The sequence below is a fragment of the Meles meles genome, chromosome 3 (genome assembly GCF_922984935.1).
Source record: "Meles meles chromosome 3, mMelMel3.1 paternal haplotype, whole genome shotgun sequence".
Taxonomy (NCBI): Eukaryota; Metazoa; Chordata; class Mammalia; order Carnivora; family Mustelidae; genus Meles; species Meles meles.
Window position 1 is genome coordinate 156,800,419 of NC_060068.1, and position 14,298 is coordinate 156,814,716.

The 14,298-nt window shown below is 42.8% G+C and overlaps 1 protein-coding gene across 7 annotated transcripts in view; it reads right to left on the reverse strand.

Moving 5' to 3' along the window:
• RAI14 (retinoic acid induced 14) overlaps nt 1-14,298 on the reverse strand; it is a 138,873-nt gene that overhangs the window by 14,982 nt on the left and 109,593 nt on the right. For 5 of the 7 annotated variants that reach the window (XM_045998738.1, XM_045998739.1, XM_045998737.1 and 2 more), the window contains 7 exons: nt 8,825-8,889; nt 5,160-5,217; nt 4,329-4,399; nt 2,874-2,980; nt 1,940-2,118; nt 1,658-1,686; nt 499-585 (listed from right to left, as the gene is read on the reverse strand). In XM_045998738.1, the coding sequence (XP_045854694.1) occupies nt 499-585; nt 1,658-1,686; nt 1,940-2,118; nt 2,874-2,980; nt 4,329-4,399; nt 5,160-5,217; nt 8,825-8,889 (596 nt within the window). The remainder of the gene's footprint in view (nt 1-498; nt 586-1,657; nt 1,687-1,939; nt 2,119-2,873; nt 2,981-4,328; nt 4,400-5,159; nt 5,218-8,824; nt 8,890-14,298) is intronic. The other 2 variants (XM_045998742.1, XM_045998741.1) reach the window with 1 other exon arrangement.

Below are 14,298 nucleotides of genomic sequence, written 5' to 3' on the forward strand. Positions count from 1 at the left end.
GAGAACCTTCCCTGAGGCTTTTATTGATTTTTATTTTTTTCCTTGAGGCTTTTAAAAAAAAGACACTGTTCAATTCCTCAGCCTTGCAATAAATAAGAATCAACATTATTTCTCTACTAATAATCAAAATCCTGGGGCACCTGGGTGGCTCAGTTGGTTAAGCAACTGCCTTCCACTCAGGTCATGATCCCCGTCCAGGATGGAGTCCCACATGCGGCTCCCAGCTCCATGGAGCGTCTGCTTCTCCCTTTAACCTTCGCCCCTCTCATGCTCTCTCTCACTGTCTCTCTCTCAAATAAATAAATAAAATCTTAAAAAAAAAAAAATCCTGTATACTGCTCTCTGTGATTTAAAGCCAGTATGGAAAACTTCAAATGTGCATTTAAGAGTCAATTCTAAAACATTTCTTTTGGGCCTAAACACAAAATGACAAAAATCACAGCTTTTGGTTGTTGTTGGCTTAAGGTTTGTTCACTGTTGGTTTGCTTTTGTCTTTACCTGGGTAGGACTGATAGGAGGTGGTGGAGCTTTGCGTTTTTTTGGAGTTCCACTTCTTTCTGAGCTTATTTTAGAGACTTGATCATGCTGGAAGTTATCACAGTCCAAAGAACGGAGGTGGGTTAGTTCGGTTAGTAAAGTCTGAACAAACAGCTTCATCAAACAAATGAGAAAAACCTCAACAGTTCATGCATTTCTTACTTTTATCAAGATCTGACATCTGCTACCAACATAAAAATAAGTAATACGCATGCTCCAAGTGTTCTTCCAGCAGCCCATGCTTTAATAGCCAGAAAATATAAAACACAAGACAAAACCAGATTAAGTTGGTGTAGAGAACTGGGAAAGTGGAAGATGAGGAGCTGTCTGCCCTAGTTTAGAACCCAGGATACATTCCTTGTCTAGCTTCCGTCTTGATGCAAAGCGGTGGTATTTCCACCACTTTGCATTATTTCCACTCCTTTTCTTAAGGAATGTTGATATGGGAGCAAGGGGAAATGTCATCTCTGAAGGTTATAAATAAGTAACCCAGTTAGTACCTAATAAATTCAGTATCGACTATTTCCTGGTGAAGATAATTTCTCAAGAATTTTGATGTATAAGTAAATAAATATAATAGCCAACTATACAATTCATCAAAAAAGGAAACAACATTAATGATGTTTTTAGGAGAAAACTCCAAATTCACAGGGCAATATTCTCAATTTCTGTCTGTAACTCTAATGGCATTTTAGAAAAGTTCCAATTAAAATGAAAGGACAAGCTAAACCTCTTATGTTCATTAAATATCTAACACTGCCACGGACAGAGGTCTAAAATCCACGGGCTACACAAATATTTAAAATATTGTTGTTTGTTCACAGAGTTAACCAAACATTTTTACACTGACAGAAAATATTAGTACATTTCAGAAAAAGATGAATATGTAAGTAGCAAGTTTTAAAGTCACATGCTTTGGCAACAGGGTAAACCATTAAGGAAACCTTTACCATCTTCTAATGATGAATCATTTATTCTAAAGTTATTTTTTCACTCCCTAAGTATTTTCAACATAGTTTTTGTCACTTTTCTAGTGGACCACAGAGTGGTTTAATCAGGACATTTTCAAAGTACCACAAGCTATGATGACAAAAGAATTCTCTCCCCCAAAGATAAATACCTGCTTTGGTTTTGTTGGTGTCTTTGAATCTGTAGAGGAAAAAGTGAGAAAAAACAAAACAAAACTGTAAGAACCATGACTCACTTCCACTTTCAGTGGGAGATACTCACATACACACACTCACACCCATAACACAACAAACACAGTTTTAACACATCATTTTTCTTCAAGAATATGTTTAAAAGAATAATAGAATAGATCATATTGCACACATTCCTTTACCCTTTGGGGAAAATGGAGTGGATAAATTTAAAACAACACTGGCTATTTTCTTTCACATACCAGAATCCTGAGAGATTTTTGATAATAAAAGGCTTTGAATTCCTGCATTTTCTGAGAGTTTGGAATAATGTAAGGCATTGTGTCCAAGAGAATCTACAAGGTTTAGGTCTGCACCCTTTTTAATTAAGGCTTCCACGATATTAGAGCTGCTGATCTCACAGGCCAGCATGAGAGCAGTTCTAAAGAGAAAAGGAGACACCAAATTAGTACTAATACAATGGGAAAACACTTTCTTGGGAAGTCATCTATCTTAAAAACAAGGGAAAGAGATTAAGTGCAGTTAAACACATATACACTTAATCTAGGGAATTTGAGATGTAGTGCTAGCGAGATGAAATCAGGTTTTTTTTTTTTTTTTAAACCAGATTAAATCAAAACATTAAACCATATTAGGTCAAATAACATAGACATAATCTTCTAAACATAATCTTCTAAATATGATGGAATGTAATATGACTGGCACAAATCATGTCCTCCTCTCACCTCAGGCATTTTAAAGTACCTATAAGTCATTACGACTATTTTTAAAAGCATCTGATATGTTTACTCTTATTTAATTTTGCACAAAAAGCCATTGGAAATGGCCTAGTCACTTTAGTATTCAATAATCTCATCATAAACTCAATGATGTTCCCAGTGGTCTGAGGGAAAATTTTTTTTAAGTCAAAACAGATTCCAGATAATCAGAAGAGGCAGGAGGGGCGCCTGGCTGGCTCAGTCAGTAGGACATGTGGCTTTCGATCTCAGGATCGTAAGTTTAAGCCCCACACTGGGTACAGAGTTTACTTTAAAAAAAAAAAAAAAAAAAAGGAGGCAAAAAATGAAAAAAATTAAAAACACTTTCTAACAAATGATCCAAAAGAAAGCAATGTTATTTTGAGACTCCCAGAATGTGGATATCGCCGAAATCCCGTGATTTCTATTTCTGTGGTACCTTCCATTTTTGTCCCTGGAATTTATATCTGCTCCGTGGTCCAGGAGAAAGCGACAGACCTCACTGTGGCCATTTTGTACTGCAAGTAGCAGTGGTATATTCCCGTCCTAGGAGACAAATGGAGACGGATTGTAACGCAGACACCAAATGCCAGAAGGCAAAGGCCCTTGTTCTTTGTACATTTATTCCTGAGCCGTCCTGCCACCGTGACAGTTTGCGTCCCCACTGTGCGCCATTACATCTCTGCGCAGCTCTTCTCAGGGAGCGGCACCAACTGTCAGCTTTTCCTCGGGAACCTCAGCTTCTTGGGCGGCTTGTTACCTTGGTGACCATCTCTCAGTCTGGTGACGATGTGAGAGAGAGGGAACACCAAGTATGTAAAGGCTCAAGGCAAGTATATCGTGTTTACTGAGGGATGGCTCTGTTTCCACAGGGCGGTGGCAGCTCCTTCCGAGCCAACTACACGCTTCCTACCATTCCTCCCGCTACTTGCTTCTCAGAGGGTGCATGCTTTCATGACCTTACAGGTACCAAACAGAACATAAATGAAGACTCTGTCTATTCCTGACACCTGACTAGATAAAAGATCAATGGAAAGAGTGATTAAAGATGACAACTGGCATTCCGTTAAAAGAAAATGATGTTGAATCACTATATCATACACTTGGAAAGAATGTAACACTGTATGTTAACTACACTGGAATTAAAATAAAAAAAATTAAAAAATTAAAAAGGCAAAAATAAAATATAGCCAGTGGTTTTAACATGAGGATTTTTAAAAATATAATTGCTGCTTGAAGATTGAGTCTCTATTTAAAACTGAATTTCAGATATATTTCTAAAAAGTTCTCTCTGTGAACGTAAAATACTTTCTGGTTATGAAGTACTGAGATTCAGGGAGGGAGAATTTATCTACAGATTCTATATACTCCCCTAGCAATATCCCCACTATGTATAATCCATGCACGTCAATTCCCATTCTACGGCAGGAAATTTAACTTTCTAACCAGGAGTGACTGGCATGTAAACTTACTCTCAAAATAGCCCAACAGGGTTAAAATAGGCTAGAAGCAATCTTCGAAGTTGGGAAACCCTAACCAATAGTACCCAAGATGATCCATGGAAAAGAACAGAACTAACAGAACTTCGGTTTAGACTTACTTCTTATTTCTACAAACCAAGAAAGTAAGCCTTATTAATATTTAGGCTGATGGCAGAAGAGCTCAGAAATAAATATATGCATCTGGAAATGCATGTTGCAAAATGTCTTATTAATGATTTAGGGACCGATGGGGAGAATAATCGAGTCCATTTGGCAGAAGAGGACCCAGGTTGGAAAGTACTAGCCTTGCCAAACAATTAGGTCTCTAAACGTCTTCGGGACTTTCGGGAGTAGCCCAGAGCACTCTAGAAACCCGTGTCCATCTCCACCTCCAGGAGCTGCCCAGTACTCACCAAATCCTTGAGGTTTATGGGGCTTTTATGCTCACAAAGAGCCTGCACGGCTTGAAGGCAGCCTTGTGCCGCTGGGGGGAGGAAGCAAACAACCACAGCCCATCACAACGCTGCTGGCACAAGCAAGGGCATCAAACACTTTCAGGACGGAACGTTCGTGTCCCACCCAGTTTGCCTATGTTACTCTAGTTGCACTGAAGACAAATGGTTATCAGGAAGGCTAAATAAGGTGTTCACAGTTATTGTTAAATTTCCATGTTTCCAGACCTAAAGCCAGTGGCTGCCAGTTGCCCTCATAAAAAGCCAGTTTATGCCAGTTGCCTAAACCAAATATTTGGTTTAGCGTTTTGTAGGACTTAGCTTGTCCATGACTAGCACTGATGGAAATTTATAAATGTCCTGAGCTCAGTGTCAGCATTTTAGTACTCGGAGCTGTGTTGACAGATAATGACAGACAGTAAGACAGAACACTGATAAACAAAAGTGGGGTTTCTTTTGTGCCCCAAATCAAAAAAAGTCTGTATCACACATTACATGAAATCTGCAAATGCTTATGAGTACCTCTTAGTTTAAATAAGAAGCTTGCGTTAATTAAAATGTAATAACCATGATAATTTTTACTGACAGTCTGGCAGTCAACTGATGAATTCTAGATGTGTTCCTTGATAAAACTCTACACATTCTGCAAATTGAGGGAAATGGAAATTCTAGGAATGGGGACAGACAACAGCATCAGAAATAAAATGGTAAAAGACTACGGGTTGATTGAGGAAAAGGAAAATTTAGTATTTTTTTTTTGTGGCAGAAGATAAATAAGAGACTGAAAGTCACCTGCATAATGTAAAGCTGTTTTCCCAGAACTGTCAACGCTCTCGGCTGGGCATTTAGACTAGAAGACAAAAATAAATAAATACACATAATAAAATTCAGTTCTGTTTAGTTCATCCTTTTCCGGCAAGGTTATGATACATCTTATTTGGAAAAGTATACATAGGAATAAGCCCCGATTGCTGTGCTCTGGCCTACAGTCTCCTACTGGGGCGGGGCGGGGGTGGGGTGGGGGTGGGGGGACGGGACTCATTTCCACATAATGGTGACCCAGGCAAAAGATCACCTCTTTGTTGCTTTGGCCGGCCTGTCCTCTCTCTCACGCTGGCACCCCATCATCAGCAGACCATCCCCACCAGCTAACACATAAGCTCTAGGAGTTCTCATCTTGATCCCATCTTTCCCACCATTTCCTACCCTAATTTTCTAACCCCCTTCACAAAACCAACTTTCTGTCAAGAACGGCCCATGTGCAACCCATGCTCCCTCACTTTCCATTCACCTCCAAACCCCGGGCAGCTACGTGCTCTTCTCCAGACTCCACGGAGATGGCCCTAGTCGGTCACCACCAACCTTCATGTTTCCCATGACAACAAACATCTGTGTCCTCCTCTTACTGCGATCCACGCCCTTCTCCAAGGATTCCTTCCTCTCAGCTCCTGGAGCCCACACTAGCCTGCCCCCCTCCCCCGCTCTGGCCACTCCCCCTCCATTAGCCAAACAGAACCTTGGCTGCTCTCCTCCTTCGTGATCTCCTCCACACCCATCTAGAGGCTGATGACTCTCAAATGGAAATTGTAATAATAACCACCACAATAGCGTGTATTAGCTATCGCGGGTTGGGCACTCTTCAAAGAATCGTCTTTAGGCTCCTCACCACCCTAGGTAGGTACTATTAACGCTCCCATCTTCATCTGAGGAAACTGAGATACAAAGGAGTTAATAATTTGCTCAAGTCACAGGAGGTGACAGAGCCAGGACTCAAACGCCTTTCCCAAAAAGCGCTGGGCTAGAGCCTGTGATCTTCTCTGCACAGAACAGACATCAGCTCCCAGCGCCCGGCTGGACGTCCCACTGGCTACTTCACATTCCCGCTCGTGTAGTCACCGCAAACTAAACTTCCTAAGCCCAGCCTAAACTTCCGGTTTCCTCTCCGTGACACTTTCCTATCTTTGTCAACACCACCATCATGGAACTAGTCAACGGGCCAGAGACCACGGGATGGTCTCCGTCCCCTCCACCGCCATGTCTTGTCAATGCTGTGCTCTCAATACACCCTCTCCACTCTCCCCGCTCCCCCACCACAGCCAAGCCAGCACCCTCTCATCCAGACAAGCGGCGGTGGCCTCCCAGTGCTCTCCGCAGCTCCACCTTTGCCCCTATTCTCTGTAGGACTAGAGTGATCCTTTAAAACTGTGAGTATCATCAGGCCTTCCTTAAAAGCCACAGTTCCATGCCGTGCTCAGGTGAGTTACAGTCGTCTATCAAGCCACACAGGCCGGCACCCTGTGTCCTCCTTTCTGCTCCTCCCGTGTTTTGCCCCAGGCTTTCTTTCCTCCCTGACTAGACCCCTTCCTAACGGAGGGCCTCTGTACTTGCTCTTCTGTCTGCCTGAGATGGTTTTCCTTGGACTCTTTCCATCATTTTCAGCTTCAATATCACCTCCTCCAGGAGGCCTTCCCTGAATATCCACCCTACATCCCTCTCCTTCAGTTCTCTGTTAGTTTTCTTCATGACGTGCAATTTGTGGGATGTGCCCTGGGATTTGTTTACAAGATGGCCAGTTCCACCGGGAGAGGGGCTGCACTGTTCTCTGTTCATGAGCATATACTCGATACTAGACACAGTGCATCGCGCCGGGAGGGGGACACTTGTAAAAAGGGAGGGGATTAGGGGGCGCTTGGGGGAGAGAGAGAGTTCATTTAATTTGAAGAATCTCACAAGACTCTCTGTGCTCAGAACTTTAAAATGGCAGCCACTGGAGAAGAGACGTCTCTCCGGCAGACAGTAAGAGTGAAGGCCCAGAGAGCCTGAGGGGATTAAGTGCAGAGGGTAAGGCAGGGCAGGAGGTAACAAGAGTCCCCTCACAGAGGGCAGGAGATGCCAGGGCACAGGTGAAGAATTGGCTAGAGAGGTCCAGGACGCAAGGAAAGCAGCGCATTAGTCGGACATCAAAGCCTCAGATTTTAGCAACTATTCAGAAAGAAGACCAGTGAGTCTGCAAGTTAGGGGCAAGAACAGGCAATGTTAGAGTGAAATGTCTGTCTGCCCTTCGGTGGTAAGAAGAATGGAGATCAAGTTACGACTTACCATGCTTTGGCCTAATTTTAGACTAGCACAAGGAAGTGTTTAAAGGCTTCAAAGATTCCAGAGAAAAACCAATCCATTTGCATAACCAGATATAAAATTACATTAGAGGCTAGAATATCTGGTCCCTGCCAATGAGGACTTCCAGCTTGTCAAGTTCATTCTTCCTGAAAATCAGAGCCAGATGCAAAGTCTGGATAGCCAAGCCAGACTGGGAATGCAGATTTAAAAGACAAATAAGTTAAAGGAAGAAAGGAAGAAATTAAAGGAAGGCCAAGGGTATGGAGGCAGGATGCTGGGACAAGTCAGTGATCTGTCATTTATCCGGAGTGCCGGGTCTCAGAGAAGTCCTATGTTAACCGTTTCCAGAGAGATGCCTCATAATAAAAACAATAATAATAATCGCAATCTCAGATGTTGATCTATTTTTTGAATTTCACTTCAAAGACCTGTTAAGGTGATGCATTTCCGGCATTGGTGGTAGCTTGCATCATGATTAATGCAAGACAAGAAGCTGTGTGATCAACAGAGCGCGACAAGTTGAAGAATGTGACCACATTTTGGCATTAGAATTGCAAAGCCAAATTGAAGCACGGTGCCAGGTCTCACAGGGCGCCCGTGGAGGCTGAGACAACAGCGCAGCCGAACAGTCCTCCAAGCGCAGATTTTATTGCTCTGTGCCCTTCCTGAAAACCCTCTGCTTGCATTCTGACTGGCAACCGCTGGATGTTACGGTATGGACTGCGATCGGGAGTTCATTAAATATTCATCTTTAAAGATTTACAGACGTCGTCCCCCTCCGCGATCATCATAAACGGGCAAGCTTGGCAAACCAGGGAGTTGGCTTCAAATCCTAAGGAAGAATAAAACCAAGAACTTAAACAAAAACTAAGAGCCGAAAGCTCATTAAGAGATACACAGAAGGAAATAATCGTTGGTCCTGTTTCTCAAGGAGAGTTGCATTCTACCAATGACAGAAGGAGAGGCTACCAGGAGACGGGAGATCCTGTATTGCAAGGATCTCCAAGAGCAAGGAAGAAGTTTTAAAAATGGACTGCATGAAGGATACAAGGCTTTCAGAAAAGAAAATGGGGAGCTGAATAAAAGAGAGAACAAGACTGGATCTCCGGAAGACACTCCAACTTCTGATCAGGGTCTTCTTCCCTTCCCAGTGCAAGTGCTCTGGGAATAAAGCACTCCTTGATTAGCATTTAAAGAATGATGCCTGTTACACACGCAGATTCTGGGATGGTATTTAAAGGAGTGTGCATGCATTTGTTCTTTCACAGATGAGGGTACTCTTCAAATTTAAAAAATGGCATCATTTGAAACATTTATCATTTGAGGGTGTTCCCTGTTACCTGAAGGAGCTTCCGGATGCACTCATGGTGGCTGTTCTTGGCTGCGAGGTGCAAAGCACTGTGTCCTAAATGGAGGATAAAAAGAAATTTTTGGGGGGAAAAAAAGGTCACACATTTTAAATCCCTTTCTAATCTCTGTAAGGAAGACAACTATGAGGAAATAAAATGGTTTCCAACAAAGACAGGATTGTTACTCTCGAGGGGAAGGCCTCAGCTTCTTATCTGTAAAGTTCAGTGACAAAAGAGCGGAGAACACAGAGCATCCTGCCCACTGGCTAATATTCAGGGTCTACTCCAAGGGCTGTTCTCTCGGGGTGCCATTAAATCTGGGCTAGAAGCTTGCAGGCGACTCATGATACGCAGCTCAGCTCTGCTTTCGGCTGTCAGTATGGACGCCAAATGTCCTGCGTCCACACCGGCCTACGACCACCACAGGCCCAGGAGCCCAAGTGAAGCTGCCCGAACCTCAGCTGAGAACATTCGAAATGCTCACACACTTAAATCTCGATTTTGGACCTTTTGTATTTCCCTCCCCTCCAAGTGTGCTCCAGCCCCGCATGGAAATTACCTGGAGTTTTCAGATACTCAAAATCCTTCTGTGGAAGAAGGGAGAGAGTTGTAAAACCAGTAATACACTACGAAAGTGGTATTTCTTTACGTTCCCTTCACAGAACACGAGTCTGACATGAGGCACTCAGATGCCTTGGCGGTCAGCTTCGGGAAATCCTCATGCTGGACCCAACTCTCGCCACTGTCTAATGGGCCACAGAATTTCTGTGGAAGAGGGCCTGAGGGGCAGCCTCCAGGCAGAAGGTATGGCTCCCAGCCCAGCAGGCTCCCACCCGAGGCCCTGCCCCGCTGCTGTCGGGAATGGCTTCTCCAGATCACCACACCGCTTCCTCTCTCACCTCAGATGCCCCCGAAAGGGTGCTTTTGAATGAGGTCTTCCCTGGCCTCCTCTTTTAAAATTCCCATTCCTCCGCCCTTTTAATCCTTACTCCCTGTTTCATTTCCGTTCTTCAGGGCACTGAGCACCGGCCCACACTCCCTTGCCACCCCACCCCTCCACACACACACACATACTACACAACACACATAAACCACACAACGCACATACCACACAACACACATACCACACAGCACATATACCACACAGCACACACATACCATACAACACACACATCACACAATACATACATACCACACACACACACACACACTAATGGAGATCCCTGTTTTTCTTTCCCCACTAGTATATGAACTCACTGAGGACAGGAAGTTCTATCTCATTCCCGGTATTGTCTCGAGGCCAGCACTGATGGTGCTTAGCAGGTTCTTAATACACACTTGTTAATTTGAATTAGTGGGTGTACTCCTTCTAAATGTCTGGGGAGGTGGTTTGGGGGGAGGGAACCAAAATTATCACTGCTAGCCAACCCAGCACACATAGTAATCTCTTAAATCCTCCATTTCCCAAACTTTTTGGCCAAGATATGCCCAATGTAACACCTGTAAACAACGCATACTTTGGGACGAGCTTCAGACATGGTTTCTCAGCCTCGGCACTATCGATATTTTAAGCTGTGTATGTTGAGGGGAGGGAAGCTGTCCTATACATTTTAGGGTAATAAGTACTACCTCTGGTCTCTTTCCATTATATGTCCATTTCTGATGATCACAAATGTCTCCAGACATTGCCAGACCCCTTGGGGGCAAAAATCACCCCTGGTACAAACCACTGGCTTAGAGAAAACTATTTCTTTTACAGGGTGGCCCAGGCTCCAAATGCTGTTTCTCCTTTTTAAAACAGTCTTCACTCTAGAACTCTAACTAAAAATCTTTTTTTTTTTTAAAGATTCTATTTCAGAGAGAACCAGAATGCATGCATGTGCCCACATGAGTGGGGAGGGAGGGGCAGAGGGAGCGGGAGAAGCAGACTCCGTGCTAAGCAGGAAGCCCAATGTGAGGCTTGATCCCAGCATGTGGAGATCATGACCTGAGCCGAAGGCAGACTCTTAACCGACTGAGCCACCTAGGCTCCACCTGACTATAAATCTTTAATTATTAGAGAATAAAACTGCTGGGAAATAAATTAATATATTAATGTATTAATTATGTATTAATGTATTTATTAATGTATTAGTTAATACATTAATACATAAAAATTAAAGGGTTTTAGGACCCCAGTGAGTTGCACAAAAGCACATGTAAGGTCAGAAGATCAGATTCCTTCTTTTCTGAGACCAGCTAAACTAAAGGATTCTAAGGGTATCGTGAGGGGGAGCTGTTTAGATGGTACAGAACGCAGAGAGGCAGGAATCCCTCCAAACCCTCCCAGATGGGTGAGGATGAGGAAAGTCGGGAATGGAGACCCTTGGAAGTAGGAAGACAAACTTCTTCTCTCCTCTTCCTCCTTTCACTGCATGAGACCCCCTCCTTCTAGGATGTACACTGCATCATAGAGTTTGGTAACAATACGCATGAAATAGGCTTTGGTGGGCTAGCCAGGCCCCCAACCGTCATCTGTACCAGTGTTTCTAAGGACAAACACATCCCGAGTTTTAAACACATGCCTTGCAGATGAACTTCTGGAAGCCCTCCTGATTGTAAGTAGAAGGTTGATTATGTCACGTGTGAAGTGCGTGAGCTTTTGTCTGTGCGGTGGACAGGAGCTATTCTACATAATGAGCACCTACTGAAAAAAGACCAATTCTCCAGAGTCAAGAGGGTAGGGAGATTTAAACAACTCAACAATAAAATACACCACAGGGCTTCACTGCACTCCAAGTGTTCTAGTCATACCTGGAAGTAAGTGCTGTGTTTCTAAAGAAACACAATTATTTTATTGCCTGGCCCCGTGGGATGTTTTCCTAAACCAGGAGCACAGCAGTCTTTTCAATTCAAATAGTCTCAAAATCCAAATAATACATCATTCTCTGGACGTTACACTGAAGTGAGAGGTCCCTCACTGCTATGGTTAAAACAAATCCTCTTTCCAAATGCAAAATTTTTTGGAGAGAATACATTGTGTTAGCGACAGAATCTTGGTGCCATGAGACAGTGTCTAAGTCTGACCCCCATTCAGCTGTGGATCTGTCTGGAATACCAGGAAACAAATTCCCAAAAATAAATAACATGGCAACCCTAATCCAGGACATTCTGGCAGAACTCTGCCTGTAAGTAGAAAGACCAGTGTTATTTGTGAGTCAAGAGTTGCAGGCTATTACAGGTAGTATAAAAATCCTATTAATGAACGGAAGTCTAAAAACGATGGCCCAGGAGCACCTGGCTGGTTCCATCAGTAGAACGCGTGACTCTTGAACTTGGGGTCATGAGTGCTGAGTCCCACACTGGGTGGAGAGATGACTTTAAAAAATAAAAATAAAAGTACAATGGATAGCACAGCCATTCTCGCCATGGAACGCCTTCCCCCCAGTGACCTCAGAAAATAACCATTTACTCAATTCTTTAAGATCGCTGGAGAAAACAGAAAAGAATTAACTTATAGAGGATTTTTTTTAAACAGAGGAATTATTAATGTATTCTTCACGTATATGTGAAAAATTTTGAGACTGATGAAGTCAGAAGATACAGATAAGCTAACAAGGGCAAAGTCTGAAAAATCATATTTTAGATAATATAAAAACCTTTAGAAAAACAAAGACAATAATACTCAACTAGATGAGATTTAAAATATTTTCTTAGAAATCAGAGTTTCAGAATGCTGACTATACTTAAACAACAAAAGTATAAATCTGGTTCTTATTTATAATTTGAAATATATTTAAAATCATTAGTCTTAGTAATCCTCATCTTTTCACCAAATTTTCATCACTGAAGTGCAGGTCCATTCACCTGTTATATCCCCAGGAGAGGATCCAAATATGAAAGATGTATTTATAACCACTATCTTTATTATTAGTTAATGGGATTATCCCTTAGTCCCCCCAGTATAGATTTGTATAGCATTCCATATGGAATTAAAAGATTTCCTTGCATGGGTGTATACCATCTGAAATATTTTCACAGTCAGGGTAGGCTGATAGTTGTATATGGCTGACCTTTCTGACTGCCCATACACAAGTCCATAGCAAGTAAAGTACTACAGATCATAGAATCCTTTTTTGTTTGTTTGTTTTTCAGTGTTCCAAATGAAAATATGAAATACACTTCCTTGGCTATAATTTACACTTACAGTTTAAACAACCTATTCTCTTAAATGCCTGAGTTCTAAGATGGATAGATACTACCCTGTGTGTTTTTACATGGTGTCAAATTTGAGGGGGATTGGGGGGCACCAAGAAAGTCCACCTGGAAATCAAAATAAAACCTCAACAAGCCCTCGGAACCCCCAGAGAAAAGTCAGGGTTGTAAAGCATTCCGCCTTCTCAAGACTATGCATTCTGAGGTTTGTATACCTCAGTTCTCACTCTCCTAAGTCTCTCTTCTGTGAGAAAGGACATGTTATTTTGAAGGTTAAGTGTGCAAAGGGATCAGAGAAAATTTCAGATATGGGTATGAGATACAAAATGAACATTATCCTCTAACCTCTGACTCTACCTCCTTGTGTAACAAAACCTTTGGTATTTTTAACTGGGCACAATGCTGCCCAGAATCCCCGGCTTCCCAGAAAGTCGAGTGTGGCCACAGATCACACTCTGTCCAATGAGATCTAAGTGTGTGTCATTCGTGGGCTGTGCTTGTCCTTACCCTTGCGGCTACTGGGACGCGGACTCAGGGGAAGCCATCCTGGGCCACAAGGACCAGAGCCACACCCCGGATGGTGGAGCAACCACGTCTGAATCCTTCACAGGGTGGAGCTGAGCTGCCATACCCATTCGGGACTTTCAACTGAGAGACAGAAAATTCTATGTGTTTAACCACTCTTACTTTGGTATTCTGTCCCATTGCGCCAAATGTATGCACTCACTAATACAGGGTGTCTGAAAGCTAATGCTTCAGGGAAGCACTGATTACAAACAGAAGAATCTTTGGTCTTCTTCAATCTCTGGTTCATGTTTCTGTTCAATCCTGCCTCATCCTCCAGGGTGCTAAATGCAGGCTTCCCCACTCTCTACCCTCAAAAAAATCCCAAGAGCCCGTTTTACTATTTATCAAGGAGAAGTGTTTTCTGAGGAAACAGACAGAAATGCCAATCCTTACATCGGTGAAGAACCAGAACAAACAAAATAAAAGATGCTAGACAAGTAACATAGGTCCACTTCAAAGATGGCGCCGTGAGCTCGGGTGCCGGCTTTCTCCACATGATCAGGACACACCCCTGTGGTGGTGTTGGCAACAGGCAAGTAAGGAATGGGGGGAACCTCCAAAACCAAAAATGTACGGTCACGAGCTTCTACCAGTCTGGGTTTTCTTTTTCTGATTTGTACCATGAAAGCAGCTGGCTTGGTGATTGTAAAAAACATAAAGATGTGAAACCTTTTCAAAAGTCTCATGTGTAAAAGATAATAAAG